This window comes from Artemia sp. Qi Xiang Cuo, unplaced genomic scaffold (assembly GCF_049724085.1).
Source record: "Artemia sp. Qi Xiang Cuo unplaced genomic scaffold, ASM4972408v1 HiC_scaffold_3314, whole genome shotgun sequence".
Taxonomy (NCBI): domain Eukaryota; kingdom Metazoa; phylum Arthropoda; class Branchiopoda; order Anostraca; family Artemiidae; genus Artemia; species Artemia sp. Qi Xiang Cuo.
Genome location: NW_028300706.1, coordinates 34,415 through 57,323, shown reverse-complemented (window position 1 = coordinate 57,323; position 22,909 = coordinate 34,415). Strand labels below are relative to the sequence as shown.

Below are 22,909 nucleotides of genomic sequence, written 5' to 3'. Positions count from 1 at the left end.
TGTGTATACTGTACATGTTAAACATATTTCAAATTATAAAAACATTTAGACATTAATATGAATATACAAAAACGAGGTCAAAATTCATAATACATACCTACGGGGTAATATAACATATAGCTTTCAGGAGTAACTTTAATGTATATTGTTTTTCGTTTTTTTTTTTTTTTTGCAATTTAATAATCCAAACTCCTTTTCTCAAACTTCCCATACTTCATAAACTTGCTGATAAATGGGCCAACAATGATTGCTTCATTGAGCTTGGCTTCCTCCCTCTTCAACTCTTGCTTCAACAACCTAGAAGCCTTTCTAACTAGAATTTAAAACATCTGTCATCTCTTGAAATGACCTTGAAAACTACTTTATTGCACCTAATCTGATGTGCAGAAGCAATGGTAGTCCCCAAGGAAAATTTATCTATTTTTCTTTTTCAAAATCAAACATGGGCTTGATACCTTAACGTTATTTTAAAAAATAACATTTAGCTTCAGAGTCCTATAGTCTAAATGATATAATCACTTGTATAGTTTCACCAGATTCACTCATTAGGCTTTTCTTGTTTTTAATAGTGTCAGTAAAATAGGATGAAACACCATTTTGGGAGTCTCTCAACTGTTATAAAAGAAAAATTGTAAAATCTTGAAAAAACTGCTCCTTTTGTAACCTTATTTTGCTCTTGTGAAACTAATGCTATCACCAATTTGGCAATTGTTATAATCTTGTAAATTTTTAGAGAAGTAAAAACAACAAGATGAACGTTACAAGAGATGGTACAACAAGGTGCTTCAAAGATGAATGAATTTAAAAAAAATAAAAAAAAAATGACAGAATTTATTTTCCCAAGGAGATTGATCTATTTTTCCTTTTTGAAAATGAAACATGGCCGTGATACCTTAACATTAGTTTAAAAAAAAAAACGTTAAGCTTCTGAGTCCTTTAATCCAAATGATAAAACTACCTGTATAGTTTCGAAAGAATCCCTCGTTAGTGGTAATTTTATTATCATTATTGTTATTATAGCGTTGCACAAATGGGCTGTAACATTATTTCGGAAACTATTTAGCTCTCATAAACGAAAAAAAATGATTGATTCTCGAAAAAATTCCCCCTTTTAAAACCTTACTTTTGCTCTTTTGTGAAAACATGGTAAAATTATTATTATTTTATTTTTTTTTTATCGATAAAACAATTGTTAATACCAACGGGGAGTTTGTCAAGTCGTTGAAAGTTTTTAGTAAAGTACAAATAATGAGATGAACTTTACGAAAGATGGTGGTTACGAGAGAGGGGTCAGGGGTGTGACAAGCCTCGTTTTCAGGGTAGTTGCAAATCGCCTAAGCTCATGGTATAAGATGTTAGATTCCTTTCGTTTGTATTTTTAAACAGTAATTGCAATAAATTTAAATTTTAAAGCAAATGTTTAAAGGAACGAATTTTTAAAGTGGATTTTATCAATTTGTTATGGGTAACAAGGACGATTTATCTTTATTTACTGTTAGCCACCGTGAAAAGTCTGATGATTAGAACAACCTTGAAACCTCGGAATAATTACTATAATATATCTTATTTGCGAAAATACTATAATTACTGTAATTTAACATGGGTCAATTCAAATAGGCTCACAAAAAGCTAGCTGTCTGCCGATATTTTGACTCTTGTTTTCTCTTATCTAGAACGCCATGTGCTATAACAAACCCATAAAACTGTTCAATATGCATCAGACCAAAACTTTTTTATCTTTGTACACTTTATTTTTTTTTTTATTATTATTATTTCAAAGAAAATGGCATTGAATTGAGTTTTGTGAGACATCCGTTTTCCTTTAAGAATTTTTCGCATAGCTGCTTTTTAGCACTGCCTGTTTTTGCAAGAAAATGACTGTTCTTTTGAAACAAATTGCAATTTTACCATTGACAAAAATAGGCAATTTTGTAGTTTCCTCGAGGAAATGCTATTAGAATGAGTTTTTGGAAATATCAGTTTTACTCTAAAAAGTTTTTACGTAGCTAATTTTCACGATGCACACGATTTTTGCCCAAAAATGGCTGTATCTTTTGCAGAAAATGGCAATTTTGCTATGTCAAGAAAAGCAAGTGATATATGCTTATCTGGGCAACAGATTTTCTTTTTAATAATAATCTTAGTAATAAGAATTCATAATAAATTATCTTTAATTATTTTATATTAATTAGTTTATTCTAAATTGAAATTAATTTTAATGGTAATTAATTTTAATGATAATAATGGTTTTAATAATCCAATTTTGTTGTAGGTTGTCCAAAATTGTGATGAGCTGTTTGACAAAGACGAATTGTCTGCAGTATCGGATCCTGGATGGCCAGATTGTTTCAATTCAGGCGTCTTTGTCTTCAAACCCAGTGAGAATACCTACAATGATCTCATCAGGTTTGCCACAACTAGGGGCAGTTTTGATGGTATGTTTTCCACCTTTAAGGTGCAACATATACTACAATAATATAATATATATTGCATTGGTGGAGAGGGGGGAGGGGTTCAAGGGTATGAAGGGCTTTCCAAAGTTTCTAAAAGTTTTCTCGACGGATTAGTTTAAAAATTAGTACTCTGAATATCTGCAGTGTCTAAAGTTAATAAATTCAACTTTAAAAGTAAAAGTTTAAAGGAAATAATTTTAAAGTTCGCATCTGAGATAAGCCCTCCCGATGTGAGAATCCCGATAAGCCCTCAGATATAATTTACCTCCCATACATCCCAAAAATCACTACGAATCTTAAAAAAGTCTGCACATAAAATAATGTGTATTTAGTATTTACCAATAATTTCAAAAATTTCCTAAATTCTGGTAAAGATAAAATCCTAGTTACTCGCCAAAGAGGGGTCTATCAAATATCATGCGACTGTGGCAAATACTATGTAGGTAGAACTCCCGAGAATTTACAGAAACGACTGAAACAACGTAAAGATGATATCGCCAAAGCTCTAAATTCTAATATTGCTAATGTTTCTTTTGATTCTGCTTTAAGCAGCTATGTATTTGAAAATCCTAGCCACAAAATGTTTTTTGAACAATCCGCCCTTATCAGCAATGACCTAGGCATAAAGCAGGTAATTCGAGAAGGAATTGAAATCAGACTTAAGACTAATAATAATATTTCCTTAAATAGGGACTTGAGGGAATATTCAATAAATGCTCTACACACAAATCTAATTAAAAACGATCTCACAAAATATTTTTAAAAACCAGTAGACATTAACACAGAACCGGTCACAAATATACCTTTGAGGTTAGCTGCCAAAAATGCAAGATTAGCGATAAAAACGTGTTTTTAATTATACTTCTTTCATTTCAATGAATTGCCTTGTTTCATCTCACTTTATTTATCAGTCCTGGTTGAACTTTGCTGAAGTAAGGATGCTGGGACTGTTTTAAAAAAAAATTCATTTTAGTTTTGATTGGTCGCATGTTGTTGCAAGTCTTTCTTCTTTTATACACATATATGTTTTGCTGAGGACGGCCCTTGGGCATAGGGCCGACATGTTCATTAAAAAAAAAATATTCCACGGTCTTATGAAAAGAATTCCCTATTATTCTTCTTGTTTTGGATGTTTGTGATGGAAAGGCAGTGTGGTCTTCGTTGCTATTTTCTTCTCGCTTATGGGGAGCAGTTGACCAATGATATCTTTTATTTTATTGGCTTAGGCAAACAAACACGCTAATATTATTAACCAACATAAATTCTTGGAATCTTACAAATTTGAAAATCTCATTTCCTAAGTCTTTAAGATTGAAATTACACTTAAATACCCGGAAAGAAGAGCAATTTGCTCATACATTACAATTAAAAACATTAATACATATTATTAAAGACAAAAAAGAAAAAAGATACACTAATTCCTCTGAAAGAAAATCTTTAGAAAAATTCTTTTTTGAAAATCTGTGCTTTGTTGATTTTAGCCAGGCTGCTAGATTGGAAAGAGAATTTGTTTAGTCATGATTTCCGCTTGTCAAGGGAACGAATTATTAAAAAATTGGAAAACCTACGATATGAATCTCCGATGAATAGCCCTACTTACACTCCCAAGATTCACTCCTGGACTGGCTGTTGTTAATCTGTCCTCTAGAACGCTTGAACCATTGGAAATTCAAACTCTCGAAAAAGGTTCAAAATTCTCTTTTCTTCCAAAATAAGTTCCTGTGGCAGATTTAATTTCCTCTCTAGAGTCTTCTTTGCACAAATATTATACATCTATTTCCAACCCAGACGGAGTTAGGGGTATTCTTATTGATACCCTTTACAACTATCAAAAAAAGGTTAATTCTCCTGGCAATATAAAACCAGATAATTTGTATGACCTAAAAATTCTATCGAATCTCGGCAAAGACCCGTCCATTATTATAACTAATGCAGATAAAAGCAATTCTTTGGTTGTCATTGATACGACAGATTACGACACAGAAATTTATTTACATCTAAATGACAAAACTATATATACAACTGTAACCCAAGATCATACTGATCAGTTTGCTAACAAAATTATAAATGAATTTAATAAATCTAAAACAAAATGGTAAAATTACCCCACAATTATATAATAAACTTTTCCCTTGTGGTAGCTTTTGTCCAAACTTTTATGGTCTACCAAAATTATGTAAGCAAGGCATTCCCTTAAGGCCCATCGTAGCTTGTACGAAAGCCCCCGCCTCCAATATTGAAAATGGTCATGTACAGCCTTCAAACCTTTGCTTTATTCTCAAAAATCATACATATGTAATTCGGTAGATTTAGTCGAAAAACTCAAAAACGTAAGTATCTCAGAGAATACAGTTATAAGTAGATTTGACATTGTTTCTATGTATACAAATATTGATGTAGCAGTATCTGAGCAATTATATTAGAAAATAAAACAAACGAAAATTATCATTTGATAGAAGCTTCAGCAGCAGGAATAGATTGCGAGGTCTTAATGACCTTGGTTAAACTCTGTAACAAGTATTCAATGTATTTCCAATTCTGTAATTCTTTTTACCATCAAATTAATGGTTTACCGATGGGTGCACTCCTGTCCGGGTTACTGGCGAATATTTATATAAAAAATGGGCGTTAAATCCATATTGAAAATTGGGCATTAAATTCCTATCTCTTGAAACATATCTTTTGGGGACATCACATGGATGACGAAATTTCACTTTGGAATTATGGGGAAAATGAGCTTAGTGGTTTTTAGATTACCTTAGTACATATGATAGAAATTTACAGTTTACCTTAGAAACTGAAATTGCAAACAAAACCCCATTCCTAGATGTGTTAATTTCTCGTATATTAGATAATCTCAATTTTACTATTTACAGAAAACCAACACAAAACAATGGATATTTACATTTTAAATCAAACCCCTCTCCCACAAGTTAAAAGAGCTGTCTTAATCTCTCTCGTCGATCGTGCCTTAAACATTTGTTCTGATTCCTACATTACAGCAGAACTAAACATCCCCCCCACAGAACTCAGGGCAAGGGTTGTAAGTTATGCCCTTGGGTCATGTAAGGTTTATATAGAAAGGTTGATCGTATAAACTTAGGAGGGGGCTCAGAGGGAGATCAGGGACATTATTTTTGGAAATGGGAATCCTATTTTATTTATTAATAATACAAATAACCATAGACTGAAAAGGTACTCCCGTAAAATCAATGGTAGTTTACCATGGGAGAATCCCGGTAAGCCCTCAAATATAATTTACCTCCCATACATTCCAAAAATCACTACTAATCTTTAAAAATTCTGCACACAAAATAATCTGTATATAGTATTTACCAATAATTTCAAAATCATAAATTTCCTAAATTCTGGTAAAGATAAAACCCCAGTTACTCGCCAAAGAGGGGTCTATCAAATATCATGCGACTGTGGCAAATACTATGTAGGTAGAACTCACCAGAATTTAGAGAAACGCCTACAAGAGCATAATGATGATATCACCAAAGCTCTAAATTCTAATAATGCTAATGTTTTTTTGATTCTGCTTTAAGCAGCCATTTATTTGAAAATCTTAGCCACAAAATACTTTTGAAGAATCCGTCCTTATTAGCAATGATCTAGGCATAAAGCAGGTAGTTCGAGAAGGAATTGAAATCAGACTTAAGACTAATAAATCAGACTCAGACTTAAGACTGTTTTAAATTTTTTTAGTTTTATTGGTCGTATGTTGTTGTGATTCTTTCTTCTTTTATATATTTATGTTTCGCTGAGGACGCTCCTTGGACATAGGGCCGAAATATTCATTCCAAAAAATTTATTCCACTGTCCTACGAAAAGAATTCCGTATTGTTCTTCTTGTTTTTGATGTTTGTGATGGAAAGGCAGTGTGGTCTTCGTCGCTATTTAATGTTAGATTTTTTTTGATGTTTTTTTACGCGATTGCCTTATACAATATGTAGGATATACAGAGTTGTCTACAAAAGCTTATACGTATATGCATACGTTAACGAAGCATCCATTATTCAGTTACTTATGAATGTGTTTCGAATTGAAAATTGAAAGGACTAGTGCCCTTTTTAATAGTCAGAAGTGATTGGAGGGTAACTAACCCCTCTCCCACGCCCATCATTTCCCCAGACACATCCAATGAAAATTTTGAGATAGCCATTTTGTTAAAAGTAGTTGAAAGGGCTAGTGCGCTTTATGATTGCCGAATGTGATTGGAGGGCAACTAACCCCCCTCCCACGGCCACCATTTCCCCAAACACATCCAATCAAAATTTTGAGATGACCATTTTGTTCAAAGCAATTGAAAGGTCCGGAAATTATGTCTTTGAGGATGACACCATCCCCCCCACAGAACTCAGGGCAAGGGTTGTAAGTTATGCCCTTGGGTCATGTAAGGTTTATATAGAAAGGTTGATCGTATAAACTTAGGAGGGGGCTCAGAGGGAGATCGGTAATTAGGAGTTCTAGTGACCTTTTTAAGATTGGAAGTGATTGGAGGGTGGATACCCCCCCCCCCCCCACACACACACACGCCTCGTATTTTCCCGAAATGTATCTCATAGAAATTTTGAGATGGTCATTTGTTGTCTTAGAAACTTTGAAAAAGGCTCATTCGATTGGAAATTGAAAGGGGTCAAAAGTGATTGGAGGGCAACAAGCCCCCCCCCCCTCTCATGCCCATCAATTCCCAAAACACATCTAATTAAAATTTTGAGATAGCCATTTCGTTCAGCGTAGTTGAAAGGTCTAGAAATTATGTGTTAGAGGATGACAACCCCCCACAGCCATCAGCGCGAGGGTTGTAAGTTATGCCCCGAGGGCAAGTAAGGTTTTTTATGGAAAGGGTGGTCGTAAAAACTCCGGAATGGGCTCGTTTGATTGGAAATCAGATGTTCTATTGCCCTTTTTATGAGTCAAAGTGATCAGAGGCTAGGAACCCCCCCCCCCCTAAGTCATATTTTCCGTAAATGCATCCGATAGAAATTTTAAAATAGCCTTTTGTTCAAAAATAGTCCAAAGATCATATGATAAGGCCTTTGAGGTTGACAGAATCCCCAGAGTCTGGAGGTAAGGGTTGTAAGTTATACCCCAGGGGCATATAAGGTTCTTATGAAAGGGATGATCGTTTGAACTTTAGTAGAGGCTTATTTGATTTGAAATGTATAGTTCTAGTTCACTTTTAAGAGTCAAACATTATGGAGGGCAACTAGCCCCCCTCCGTGAACTCCTATTTTCTCGAAACGAATTCATTTGAAATTGTGAGATAGTCATTGTGTTACCAATGCTCCATTTTGTTACATTATGTAAATAATACATAATTTTTTTTTTTTTTTTTTTTTTTTTTTTTTTTTAGACCAGGGTATCGTATCGAAGGAGTACAAGAGGCTCATCTTATTTTTAATGTATAGTTCTAGTTCACTTTTAAAAGTTAAACATGATAGGGAGCAACTAGCCCCCCTCCCTGACATCCTCTTTTCCCAAAACACATTCAATTGAAATTATGAGATAAGCATTTTGTTACCAATAGTCACACAATCATATAACAAAAATCATCCGCCATATCTTTATGGCGGACACAATCCCCCAGAGCCCATGGGCAAGGGTTATAAGTTATGTCCAGGGCATATAAGGTTTTTCTGGGTTGGGTAGTTGTATAAATTTTGGGGTTCTACTTGAATACTCCCCCCCCCGGAAAATACCCCCCCCCCCCCAAAAAAAAAGAAAGAAAATACCCCGTGGAAAATACGGCTTTACAAATTTGAGAATTGTATTTGAGTTTTATTTTTTTAATTTCCGTAGGGGATGGAATTTTGGTACTTCTGTATTAGGCGCCACTCACTCAAGTTTACGCTGTGTAAAATTCGAGAACACATCGGTTTTTTTGTTAGTTTCTTCGTTACTTTAGAAACAAATTTGCACTATAGATTTGCACATTTGGGGGGGGGGGGTAAGCATAACGGGTCTGCATGCAAAATGTGTTTGGTACAATTATTCTGCATATTAGACAGATAGACAAATAAGAGTATTTTAAAGCCAAATATACGGCCATGAACACAGTAAAATAACATAAATGAATATAGTGAATGGGGGGGGGTGTTTAACCCCCCGGAAAATGCCCTCTCCCACGAAAAATACCCCCCTCGTTCGGAAATTAACCCCCAAAGAAAATACCCCCTCCTTGGAAAATACCCTTTCCCCCCCCCCTGTGGAAAGTAAGGTTCCTAAATTAGAAACTTTTATTTGTGTTTTTTTTTATAGTTTTGTTGAAAAGTGCTAAGGAACGAAAAAAAAGAAATTTACATATCAGAAGTGTTTTAAAAATAGAGAAAAACACCTCAAATCCATTCTTGTTGAAAAGGCTTCCATATGATTTTCTGCAATTTTTGGCAGTAGCGGGCGCCAATTTAAAAAAAAAAAAAATGGAGAAGAAAAAAAATTTAGGCAAACAATCATCAATATTAAGCTAAAACATATGGCACCAAAAAGTTTAAGAAGGTTTGGCTATCCTTTGAAAAAATAGTTGGCTTTGGGAACCAACACATTCTAAATTGTTTAAGTTTTTACGGACAAAAGCGTTGTCAAATTCTACGGCTTTGTTTTTCTTATCTTCCAAGTGTAAAACTACCACAAATTACCATTAACAAATAAATGAAACCCAAAACTAACAGAAATTATAATAGATAGCCTAGTCAAACTCAAAACGAGAAAAAAGTAAAAGGAGTACTGGCTGACAACACCCATGTCTTCTTCATACCAGAAAATTATTTGCACTTTACTTAAAAAAAAACAAAAAAAAAAAACGTGTATTGTCAGTTGGATATACATATTTTGATATCTATTCCTTATAGCCTTAATTCTTCTTTATTTGTTGAAGTAAAAAAAGCGAAAACTTTAAAATGTATTTTGTTTTCAGTAAAGTGCAAATTACTTTCTGGTCTTGAGGAGGTGTGGGGGCTATCAGTCCTACTCATGCTAATTGTTGCTATTTTGAGTTTGAATAGGTTAGTTATTGTTATTTCTGTTCGTTTTGGGTTCATTTGATTTATTAATGGTGATTTGTGGTAGTTTTACGCTTGAAAAATTATTTAAATTTATTTCTACTCATTTTCGGCTTAACAAGGCCATAGGCATCGGCAAGGGGGGGCAGGGGGAAGGTCATGGCCCCCACTTGGAAATTTGGGACTATTTAGTAATTGTAAGGAAACCAAAGGGGAAAAGGCAGAACAGGGACAAACTATGGAAAAAATGTTTGTCGCCCCATTGTTGGCTCCTTGCCAATAGATTTTGACCCATAATAAGGAAAAATACAAGTTTTAATTTGTGACTGAGTGACCCCTAACAAGTTTTCCACAAAAAAATTTTCTATATGATTAGGTTGGAGCAAAAAAAAAAATTCTTTATAGTAATTAATGGTAAGTAAATAATGATCCTTGTCAATAACTAAAGCATAAGAGCCTAACTATTGATATCATTCAGTCAAAGAATCAGCTTTTTATGGTGATTTTAAATATGCAGTTGCTTATTAGTAATAAGTGCAGCCATTAGAACGCAAGGAAGTTTGTATAGCTATAAAAACACAAGAAAAACTACTTAATATGGGGTGATTTCGGTAAAAATATGCCATCAACTTTTATTGCATTGCAAGAGTACCCATGAGCTGATCTATGAAGCCACAGTAATCAGAAATGTTTCCCCTGAACGGAATGCTATATTTCAGTATTCTCCCCCTGAACGGATACGATTTTTGTGTTTTATTATCAATTTTTTTTCAGGAGTGATGGTATTTATTTAGTTGTCACTTTGAAAAAAAAATTGATTTTTTAACAGGTATGAAGTTTAAAGGTGTCAAATATACTGGCTTTTGGCATTCAAAATTAAATTAAAAATATTGAATTAAATTTTTTATTTGATTTTCTTAATCTTAGTTTTGATGTTTTACTTTGAACAAACTTTACGTGGGAGGATCTTTCCTTGGGGGAAGGGACATTTTTATGAAGGGGGCGCCGGATTTCCCAGTATTATTTAAAAAATGATCAGAAATTAAATAAAAAAATACATTTTTTCAAATGAAAGTAAGGAGTAACATTAAAACTTAAAACGAACATAAATTATTACGTATATGAGGGGGTTTGTTCCCTAGTCAATAACTCCCTCTTTACACTGATTTTTTTTTAGCACTTTCGAAAGAGTTATCTAGTCTAATTAAACAGGCTTTGTGATTGAGGGATTTGTGATTCAAACAAAATTTGAACTTTAGCGTAATATTTGAACCCATAATACACAAGTAACACAATTCCTTCCCCCTACAGAAATTAAAAAAATAAAACTCAAATAAAATTCTCAAATTTGGAAAGCCTTCTTTTCCATGGGGGGGGGGGCATTTTTGGGGGGTTAAACACCCCCCCCCCCCATTCACTATATTCAATTATGTTATTTTACTGTGTTCATGGCCGTATATTTGGCTTTAAAATACACTTATTTGTCAATCTATCTAATATGCAGAATAACTGTACCAAACACATTTTGCATGCAGACCCGTTATGCTTACCCCCTCTAATGTGCAAATCTATAGCGCAAATTTATTTCTAAAGAAACGAAGAAACTAACAAAAAAACAGGTTTGTTCTTGAATTTTACACAACGTAAACTTGAGTGAGTGGTGCATAATATACAAGTACCAAAATTCCATCCCCCTACGGAAATTAAAAAAAGAAAAACTCAATTAAAATTCTCAAATTTGGAAAGCCTTATTTTCCGCTGGGGGTATTTTTTGGGGGGGGGGGGGTATTTTCCGCGAGGGTGTATTTTCTGCGGGGGTGGGGGGTAAACGCCGGCCACCAAATTTTGGATCGAATGGAGCTCATTTGATTGCAAGTCGGAAGTTTTAGTGGCATTTTTAAGAGTCAAAAGTGATTTGAGGGATGTCAACCCCCCCCCCCCAAGGCTATCATCCCCCAAAACATATGCGATCGAAATTTTAAGAGAGTTATTTTGTTCAGTGTTGTTAAAAAAAAATCTAGTATTGGGGATGTCAACCTCCCCACAGTCCTTAGGACAAGGGCTGTAAGTTAGGCAATTCGTCATTGTTTACACATAGTATATGTTATTGATTGCAACTACTTGTAGGGCTAAGGTTATAGGTTATCAAAAGGACATATCAGCAATATCATAGCAATGGCTAATTATATAAAGTTGAAACTTCCAGGACTTGATGAGATGGATGTTCAACTGACCAAAAGGCAATAGGTTAATACTACTGTTGCTAGTAGTGCTATTGCTATTCAATACTATCATAGGCAGCGCAATCGCGCTGTCTAAGTAAAGAACGATGTTGGCACAATGTATTTTTTTTTTCATACCAGGGCACTTCGTATCGAAGGAGTTGTCTAGTGCTCTGTTTAATAGTCGAAAGTGGTAGGAGGGCAACTAGCCCACCCTCCCACACCCATCAATCCCCCGAACACATACTATCAAAATTTTTAGATATCCATTTTGTTCAGCGTAGGTGATTTCAATAAAGAAAATAAATTTTTGAGGAGGACACTCCCCCACAACCCTAAGGGCAAGGGTTTTAAGTTATGCCCTGGGGGCATATAAGAACGATGTTGGCACAATGTATATTTATTATTTTTTTCCTTTAGAGCAGGGCACTTTGTATCGAAGAAGTTGTCGTAAAAACTTTGAAAAGGGCTCATTCAATTGGAAATTGAAGTGGCTTGTGCCCTTTTTGATAGTCAAAAGTGATTGTAAGGTGACTAACACCCCTTTCACGCCCACCATTTCCCGAAACACATCCAGTCAAAATTTTGAGATAGCCATTTTGTTCAGCGTGGTTGGTTTCCAGATAGAAATAATGTTTTTGAGGAGGGCACTCCCCCACAGCCCTCAGGGCAAGTAGAGCATATAAGTTTTTTTTATAGAAGGCGTTGTCGTAGAAACTTCAAAAAGGGCTCATTCGATTGGAAATTCAAATGGCTAGTGGCTTTTTCAATAGTCGAAAGTGATTGGAGGGCAACTAACCCCTGTCTCACGCCCACCATTTCCCCAAACACATCCAATCAAAATTTTGAGATAGTCATTTTGTTCAACGTAGTTTTAAGTTCTGGAAATTAGGTCTTTAAGGATGACACCCCCACAGCCCTCAGGGCAAGGATTTTAAGTTATGCCCTGAGGGCATATGAGGTTTTTATAGAGCGTGTTGTCGTAGAAATTTCAAAAATGGCTCATTCGATTGGAAATTGAAATGCCTAGTGCCCTTTTTAATAGTCGAAAGTGATTGGATAGCGACTAACGCCCTCTCACGCCCACCATTTTCCCGAAAACAATAGTCGGAAGGCAACTAACATCCCTTCCACGCCCGCCATTTCCCCAAACACATCCAATAAAGATTCTGAGATAGCCATTTTGTTCCACGCAGTTCAAAGTTCAGGAAATTATACCTTTGAGCAGGACACTCCCCCCACAGTCTTCAGGGCAAGGGTTATAAGTTAAGCCCTTGGGGCATATAAGGTTTTTATTGAAATCTTTGTCGTACAAACTTGAAAAAGGGCTCATTTGATTTGAAATTCAAATGGCTAGTGCTCTTTTTAATAGTCGAAAGTGATTTGACGGCAACTAACCCCCCTCTCACGCCCACCTTTTCCCCAAACACATCCAATCAAAATTTTTAGATAGCCATTTTATTCAACGTAGTTGAAAGTTTTGGAAATTAGGTCTTTGAGGATGATAACCCCTCCCCCCCACAACCCTCAGGGCAAGGGTTGTAAGTTATGCCCTTGGGGCATATAAGTTTTTTATTGAAATCGTTGTCGTAGAAACTTCAAAAGGGCTCATTCAATTGGAAATTGAAAGGGCTAATGCCTTTTTTAATAGTTGAAAGTGATTGGATAGCAACTAACGCCCCCTCACACCCACCATTTTCCCCAGCACATCCAATCAAAATTTTGAGATATCCATTTTGTTCAACGTAGTTGAAAGTTCTGGAAATTAGGTATTTTAGGATGATAACCCCCTAAGAGCCCTCAGTGCAAGGGTTGTAAGTTATGCCCCGGGGGCATATAAGGTTTATATAGAAAGTTGTTGTAGAAATTTCAAAAAGGGCTCATTTGATTGGAAATTGAAATTGCCCTTTTTCATAGGCAGTGCAATCGCGGTCCCTAAGTAAAGAACGATGTTGGTACTATGTATTATTACTAATATTTTTTTTTCTCCATACCAGGGCACTTAGTATCGAAGGAGTTGTCGTAGAAACTTCGAAAAGGGCTCATTCGATTGGAAATTGGAATGGCTAGTGCCCTTTTTTAATGGTCGAAAATGATTGGACGGCAGCTAACACCCCTTCCACACCTACTATTTCCCCAAACACATCCAATCAAAATTTTGAGCTAGGCATTTTGTTCAGCGTAGTTGATTTCCAGATAGAAATTATGTTTTTGAGGAGGACACTCCCCCACAACCCTCAGGATAAGTATTGTAAGTTATGTCCTGGGGGCATGCAAGGTTTTTATAGAAAGCGTCGCAGAAACTTCAAAAAAGGCTCGTTCGATTGGAAAAAAGTGCTAGTGCCCTTTTTAATAGTCGAAAGTGATTGGAGGCCAATTAATACCCCTGTCACGGTCACCTTTTCCCCAAACACATATCAAAATTTTGAGATAGCCATTTTGTTCAACGTAGTTGAAAGTTCTGGAAACTAGGTCTTTGAGGATGACAACCCTCCAAGAGCCCTCAGGGCAAGGATTATAAGCTATGCCCTGGGGGCAAATAAGGTTTTCATAGAAAGTGTTGTCGTAGAAACTTCAAAAAGGGCTCATCTGGTTGAACATGGAAATGGCTAGTGCCCTTTTTAATAGTCGAAACTGATTGGAAGGCAACTAACACCCCTTCCACGCTCACGATTTATCCAAGCGCATTTAATCAAAATTTTGAGATAGCCATTTTGTTCTAAGTAGTTGAAAGGTCCAGAAATATATCTAAGAGGATAACAGTCCTCCATAGCCCTCAGGGTAAGGGTTGTAAGTTATGCCCTGGGGGCATATAAGGTTTTTATTGAAAGCTTTGTCGTGGAAAATTGAAAAAGGTCTCATTCGATTGGAAATTCAAAGGGCTAGTGCCCTTTTTAATAGTCGAAAGTGATTGGAGGCCAACTGACCCCCCTCTCACGCCCACATTTTCCCCAAACACATCCAATCAAAATTTTTAGATAGCCTTTTTTCAACGTTGTTAAAAGTTTTAGAAATTAGATCTTTGAGGATGATATCCCCCCTCAGAGCCCTCGGGGCAAGGGTAAGTTATGCTCTGGGGGCACATAAGGTTTTTATAGAAAGCGTTGTCGTAGAAACTACAAAAATAATTCGATTGGAAATTGAAAGGGCTAGTGATCTTTTTAATATTCGGAAGTGATTGGAAGACAACTAACCCCCCCCCCTCTCATGCTCACCATTTCCCCAAACACATCCAATCAAAATTTTAGATGGCAATTTTCTTCCACGTAGTTGAAAGTTCTGGAAATTGAGTCTTTGAGGATGACACCCCCCCAGCCCTCAGGGCAAGGGTTGTAAGTTATGCCCTAGGAGTATTTAAGGTTTTCATTGAAAGCGTTGTTGTGGAAACTTCAAAAGGGCTCATTTGATTGGAATTTGAAAGGGCTAGTGCTTTTTTTAATAGTTGAAAGTGATTGGAGAGCAACTAAGGCCCCTCTCACGCCCACCATTTCCCCAAATACATCCAATTAAAATTTTGAGATAGCCATTTTGTTTAACGTAGTTTAAATTTCTAGAAATTGTGTGTTTGCGGATGACAACCCCCCCCCCCCCCCAACAACCCTCATGGCAAAGGTTTAAGTCATACCCTCGGGGCATATAAGGCTTTTATAGAAAGTTTTGTCGTAGAAACTTCAAAAGGGCTTTCATTGGAAATTGAAAGGGCTAGTGCTCTTTTTAATAGTCGAAAGCGATTGGAAGGCTTGACATTTTTATAGTAAAGATCGATGTGGACGATGTGGATATAATGTATTATTTTTTGTTGTTGTTGTTCTTTAGACCAGGGCACTTCGTATCGAAGGAGTTGTCGTGGGAACGTCGAAAAGGGCTCATTCGATTGAAAATAAAAAGGGATGATGCCCTGTTTAATAGTCGAAATTGATTGGAGGGAAACTAATCCCCCTCCCATGCCCGCCCTCCCATTAGCATTTATGTTTAAAAACTAAATGTTGCCTTAAGATTAAATCAAAATGCACTGTGTTAATGCTAATTCCCAATAAGGCATCTCAGCTGTATCCCAAGAACGACGTAGGGTATTATGTCCAAACTTTTGGGGCTACTTGTGCTCTTAAAATTTAACCAAATCAAACTAGCGTAAGTGTATCCAAGCTATCAATAAAAAGTAAACATATTTTTTTTGCGAATGGTATCAAGTTTTCCATTTCTGGTCAACTAGAGGAGGTATGAAACTAAATTAAACACTACTATTTGTGTCCAGATTTTTAAAAGGGTATATGTTGTTAAAAATTGCTGAAAATTTTTCTCCAGCATACAAATAGCAGGCCAAACTATAAATTTTTGAAAAAAAATGAAAAGTGTTATTTTGTTTTTCCCTGAAAAAACTATGTCAATATATAACGAACAGAAATTAATTAACTTTTTCCACAAAATAAGTTTTTCAAAGAAAAGTAAAGAACTTCATTAAACAAAAAATTAGCAAAAATAAAATCAAATAATCTAGTAAGCGTGAAACTACCACAAATCAGCATCGATAAATAAATGAAACCCAAAACGAACAGAAATTACAATAAATGACCGTGTCAAACTCAAAACGAGCAGAAATTAGCATAAGTTGTGCTCAAAACCCCTATGCCTTCCCTAGTTCAGAACATAATTTGCACTTAACTGAAAAAAATACAAAGGAATGTGCATTGTCAGTTTAATATACATATACTGATATTTAGTAATCAAAATGTTAATATTATTTGATTTATTAAAGTTATAAAAGTAAAAACATTTATATTTTTTAGTAAAGTGCAAATAATGTTCTTGAAGTAATAATGTTCTTGTGTAACTTGAAGTTTACAATGTTTAAAAATACACTTGACCATAATATAGCACCATGTAAATATTCGTGTACAAAAACCATATTGTCTTTTGTACCTGAGTGAAGCATGTTTTGAATAATTTGTAGCAGTGGCGATGGAAGAATTTCCCAGAGCCCATGTTAACGCTAATTGATTACACATCTCTTTCAGATTTTGCTCCCACTAGTAACATTTTTGGCTATAAGGGAATGTAACATCAAAATAGCCAATCACTCGTAATTAAAGCATATTATTATCTATTGTTTTATAGAAAAGAATCTTCGCTTTATTCGATAATTCTCTGTGGTTTAAGTTTAGACTCCTAAAAAACAGAGTTCTGTTCTAAAGACCAGACAGCTAGTTGGCCTTTTTTTGCTAGCTTTAGAACATCTTTTTGGGTTTGTTGGCAACCCTTCCCATGCATGTAGAATTTTTTTTGGGGGTGGGGTGGGGGGGACAATCATAAAAAAGACATTTTAGGGATAATGTAAGTAGAACGTGCTCAGAATTTTGGGATAATATATGATTTTTTCAGTGGGGGGTGTCTGATCGCCCTTTCCTTGTGTACGTCCCTAACCCAGCCTATATTTACACTTTTCATTCCTTTTCAGGTGGTGATCAAGGACTATTGAATTCCTATTTCTCAAATTGGCAGTATAGTGATATAAGCAAACACTTGTCTTTCATTTATAATATGGCTTCATCTGCTTCGTATTTCTATCGTCCTGCTTATAAAGAGTAAGTAAAAAATAGGAAGAGGTGCACAAAATAAACCCAAAATAAAAAATACAATTAACACGAAACAAAATAAACATAGATACACAACAAATAGTAAAAATAAAACGCTTATTTCATTTTTTTTTCTCTGAAATTTTCTTCAAGTCATAATTGGATTGTTTACTGTAAAACACGTCCATAAATCAAAATTTATTGGAAAAATAAGCAGCTGTTCTCTGTGCTGTATGGATAAGTACTGGGTGCTCTAGACTATTTATTTTTTTTTATTTTTTATTTTATTTTTTAAGGGTTAATTTATTAAGTTATAGTTTTTTTAAGGATTCATAGAGTATAGGAAAAATTATAAGAACAAAAACTAGTACTATCGTTGAAAAGAAAATCACTGGTGCCATCTCGCGTTTGGCGAGTTTTTGTTTCTTTTTTTAACATACCCTAATCTCTTGGTTTCGCGGCGCCAGGTATAATTAAATATCTGATTGCTGCTAGTCTTTTATCTAGGTTTTAGCTTACTGTTAATTCTTCTTTTGAAAGATTCAACAGGGGAACTTTTAGGGGGTACCTTCTCCAGGATGATCATTCCGGATCGAGGTGCAACGTCGAATGAAGCTGTTCTTCATCAACTGTGTTCTCGGCTTGCCAGCCTCAAGATGATTGGACCAAGCTGTGTGGCTTTGTCTCTGTCATGTCGGTTGGACAGTTGGTGGCACAGTACGAGAAAGCTCTAGAGAAGGAGGTGAATTTAAGTACTTGAAACAGCCATCGACGCTACATCAAACCGTTCACTAACAAACTGGAGAGACTCGTGGGGACGACTAAACCTGCCCTATTACCATCATTTTGATCTTTTGCAGTGGTGCCAACAATGTTTTTGGAGCACCAGCACACAGTGGGCATTCATACTCGGTGATTCTTGTGATTCGGTGATTCTTGTCTAATCAGGTATTGTAAAAGATAGGGATGGGTATAGAAAACAGAATTATGTCACTAGTAGGTCTAGCAGCTTAAAGTCAATTAGCCCACTTTACATGCCAAAATTTTCCCAAACTAACTTAAACCTACTTTGTTCAATCTGGATTTTGACTTTATTTTGATAATTTTTATGTTGAGGTATTTGATGTATTGTTTTATTTGATATGACTTAATTTGACTTTATTCCAGAATGGATTTTGACATACTGAGAAGGTCGAGAGAGTGTTCTAACAAATACATTTTCAAATAAGGATAAATCCATTTATTTAGACAGTGAAAAAACAGGTACTAAAGTCCAGATATTTCGATCACATACAGCGACCGTCATCAGTAGTATTACTAAAATAATATAATTGAAACTAGCATTGTTATACAAAGAAAATAAAAAAAATTTCGGGTCATTCACAAACTAATGAACTTCCTGGTTATTCACTGGATTATTTTCAGAGAGAGTGGTTCATTGACAAAGATCGAAATATCTGGACTTTTGTACCTGTTCAAATAAATGGATTTATCCCAATTTGAAAATTTATTTGTTCGTCACAGAATGGCAGTGTGGTCGAAGAAAAGAATACCCTATTAAGGTGTTACGTCGAAAAAAAGTGTTCTCATTTAAAAAATAAGACAAAGAATCTCTTAGGGTAGGGACGTGTGAGGGATGGAGGGCGTATCTTCTTTAAGTATCTGTACGAGGTTATATATATATATATATATATATATATATATATATATATATATATATATATGTTGCTAGTTATATATATGTATAATCTGGCGTCCGTTTATCTGTTTGTTCGTTTGTTTGTACCAAATAAAACTATAGTAATCAAGTTAGAAGAGAAAATTTTGTTATTTAATGGTAGTCCCCACAACATCACTGAAAAAAGGAAGAAAACTCGACTTGGAATGACGTTCATGATTGCTCCATGCTAGGTCAGAAATGGCGCGAGATGCTGACGATGGCGAATGGAAGGAGAGGGAAAATGCCCGTGAAGTGGAATATTTAGGTGAAGGCGCCTCTTTTGGACAGATAAAAAAAAGGGGTCTTTTCGTTCGTTCGTTTTGTACTGAAAAATTAACTAGTCAACCTTGAAACGCGACAATTTTACGGAGTAAACAGTGGGAACAATCTGTTGATAATTGCAGTGGCGCCAATTGGGGGGGGGGCAAGTGCCCTCTCCCTGTTTTAGGTATGTTTGTTCAATGCTGTTTTTTGGTATCTTCATTGAAGAAAGTCGAAAAATCCCCCCCCCCCCCTCCTGCATTTTCATGAATTTTCGCTGCTGGATAATTGTCGACAATTTTACGGAGTAAATTGTCCAGACAGTTCTACGGGGCTATGGGAAAACCTGTACACCGTATAAATCTAGATAAAGAAACAGTCACGGAGAAAGATTTGACTTAGAATAACATCACGATTGCGCCATGTGAAGGCCGAAGGACTGGGCACTGCCCGAGGGAAGTGGTTGGAAACCCTAGCGGCTGACTGTAGTGCCATCTCTTTTGTTATCCAAACATGTTCTTTGATTATTTTTTTAATAAACTTTTCAGGTTTGGCGGTAATGTGAAGATAGTTCATTTTATTGGATCTCCAAAACCATGGCAGCAAAATTTTAGCATTGCAGGTCAGCATCAGTCTGAGCACCTGCAGCTTTGGTGGACTCTGTTTTTCCGTTATGTCCAGCCCCAGCTTAGTGAAGACATGGTATGTTCTTTGTGATTTCTTTCCATGTGTCAAATTACTGAAGAAACTATATATACTATTTTATTGTCGGGTCATACTGGCACGTTTCCAAAAAAAGATGGCACGTTCTTGTGACATGCAATCGAGTTTCTTTGACAAGTAACGACTTTTTCTGTGTTGTTGATGTATTACAATTACAGACAAGTATTCTAATGCGGCCTACAGATTCGCAAATAAACGTACGAAAGTAGGCTTAAGGAATTTGCTATAGTCTTAAGTAATGAATCACTAATAAACGGTAAGAAAAACCGCCGATCATCTGTACTGTCTAACTTGTCTAATATTTCCTAGTTGTCTAATTTTGTCGCGTTTGAGTTGTCAATTAATGTGAAAATTCCTGCGTTTCGACCACTGTATATAAATTATATACAGTAGAATCACGACTCAGTAATATTTAGCTACTACAGTCTTGGTGTGTATAAAAGCTCTGCTTATATTCTCGTACGTACAAGCAGCTCTCTCATTTAATCTGCTATCAGTGGCCCAGTGTATATTACCCTGGAACGCGTATTTTAGCGGAAACATTCTCAAAATGCCTTTGAAACCAACTAGAGACTTTGCAACCTACTTGTAATTTCTAAAAAAAAAAATAATAATAACATTACACTACTCATTACCGATTTTTATATATGTATCGGTATAAATCAAGTTAAAATTATAATCTTGAAAATTTCGAGTTACAAAGGTAAGGCCAAGTTTCTCATTAGAGATAAATCTGGCTTATTTTCCCATGAAAAAATTTAATGTCGCTTGTATTTTAAAGTTTTCCGGAGCACATGCATGTTGGTTCGGCTGTGTATAATGGTAGAGATTAGACCCTGGCGCCACGCCGATGAGGAAAGACCGGTGGCGGCGGAGCCAAAACAGCGCGCCGCCGTCGCACCTCCGGTAATATGTCGGCGGCGCGCCGCCGGCGCGATCAATGTTGACCGCAAATATTAATGTTTTCATCAGTCTTTCTCAAATCACAGCTTCAATTTACAACAGATTCGAGCCTATTCATGAGTTCAAAAATTCACAAGTCGCTGGCTGGAAACTGGTCTTCTTCGTTATTCATCAAGAGAAGTAGAAATCTAGTAGAAACGAAATGGCTGTTGCATTTCAGAACCCTTGCATAATACGAGTAGTTGAAGTATCTATTAGCTATGTATTCTTAACATAAATAATTATAAAAATTAGTTGTGTTTTTTTTCATCGAGCATTACTGCATACAAAACTTCAAATACCGTATCACAAAATTCGTCAGTTATCTGGGTAAAAACTTTGAATGTAAATTTGACCTTAAAAACTTAATTTTTTCTTAATACCCTTTGCCTATGTCTGTTTTGTCACCTTTAAAACAGTTGAAATGGGCGACTTTGATTTTGATCGTTTTTTGCGCTTTTGGATTCTTAAAAAGCCTTCTTGTATTAAAAACTGGTCTTTAATAACAATTTGTATTAAATCAGGAGTTAAGCAGGGTTGTGTTCTATCCCCCTTTATATGGATTATTTTGATGGACTTTGGGAGCACAGGAAAGGCAATGGGAGACCACGGAATCAAATGGGGAGGAAAAAGTCTCCTGGACTTGGATTATGCTGATGACTTAAGCATCCTAAATGAAAGTGTGAGCAAAATGAAGTCTTAGAGGTCTTGCGAGTACAGGGTGCTAGAATAGGTTTGAAAATTAATGTTTAGAAGACAAAGTCACTAAGCCGAGAAATAAGTGAAGATGAAAGGGTGACGTTGGGTAATGAAAAGATTGATCAGGTGGGCAGCTCCACTTACCTTGGTAGTATTATTAGTAAAGATGGTGGGAGCAGTGAAGATGTTAAAAGTAGAATAGCAAAGGCTCAGGGTGTTTCTTCACAGTTAAAAAAAGTTTGGAAGAATAAGAAGATAAGTCTGCAAACCAAGATTAGAATATTAGAAGCTACAGTGATGACAGTGGTCAAATATGGCTCTGAAGCATGGACGCTCCGAAAAGCGGATGAAGATTTGCTAGATGTTTTCCAGAGAAATTGCTTAAGGATTGTTCTGGGTACCCGGCTGACTGACCGTATTTCAAATAATAGGCTATACGAAAAATGTGGTTCAATACCGCTCTCTTGGGCTATAATGAAAGAAAGGTTAAGGTGGCTGGGGCACGTTGTGCGGATAAAGCAGGGCAGATTGTCGAAAACTGTTCTTTTTGGCAAACCGTCGAAGACGTAACAGAAAGTTGGTCGTCCTCGTTTGGGTTGGGAGGACGTCATAAAGAAAGATTTAAAGGAAATAGGAACTTCGTGAGCCGGTGTAAGAAGGTAGGCTTTAAATAGATTGGGATGGAGGAGGAGTGTGCGTAGCTGTGTTAGCCTCAGGAGGCTTGGTGCTGCGGTGAGTTGTTAGTAGTAGTAATAAAAAAATTCATTTTAAAGTTTTTTTTGGCTTATTTATAGAATATATGTCATGTAGGCTAAGTCTGAACTGCTGCTTTTTTATTGCTTTTGGCTGCTCTTTTGGATAATATTCATTTTTTCTTTTGGGAATTCATTCCAAATTATAAACTCATAAATATCTGATCATAGTCAAATTATAAACTACATCTAAAAGGTCATAGTCAAATTATAAACTACATCTAAAAGGAGTAAATTTATCAAATTGAAAAATACATGGTGAACACTTCACATGATAACATTTCATTTACAATGAAACAAAAAAAAAACTTAATGATTTATTCGGTTTGAAGAAAAATGAAGTGCCAGCTATTTTCTTTGGTAAAAAATGAAAAGCTCATCCGTTTTAAATGTAATTAAATGAAATAATATGCAGACTGAAGTAGCTCCAGGAAGATGTTGAGATTTTCTTCCTAGTTCGTCACTTTTAATCCAAGCAAAATGTTAGGACACTTAGTATCAGTTATTGAGTTTAAGCTTTGATTTCCAAATGCTCACAAAAATTACCAAATTTAAGA

At 35.7% G+C, this 22,909-nt stretch overlaps 1 protein-coding gene across 1 annotated transcript in view; it reads left to right on the top strand.

The window, feature by feature from the left end:
* LOC148938422 (glycogenin-1-like) overlaps positions 1 to 22,909 on the top strand; it is a 56,750-nt gene that overhangs the window by 7,936 nt on the left and 25,905 nt on the right. Inside the window, exons 3-5 of the mRNA XM_089107804.1 lie at positions 2,273 to 2,435; positions 17,138 to 17,264; positions 19,785 to 19,938. Of these exons, the coding sequence (XP_088963930.1) occupies positions 2,273 to 2,435; positions 17,138 to 17,264; positions 19,785 to 19,938 (444 nt within the window). The remainder of the gene's footprint in view (positions 1 to 2,272; positions 2,436 to 17,137; positions 17,265 to 19,784; positions 19,939 to 22,909) is intronic.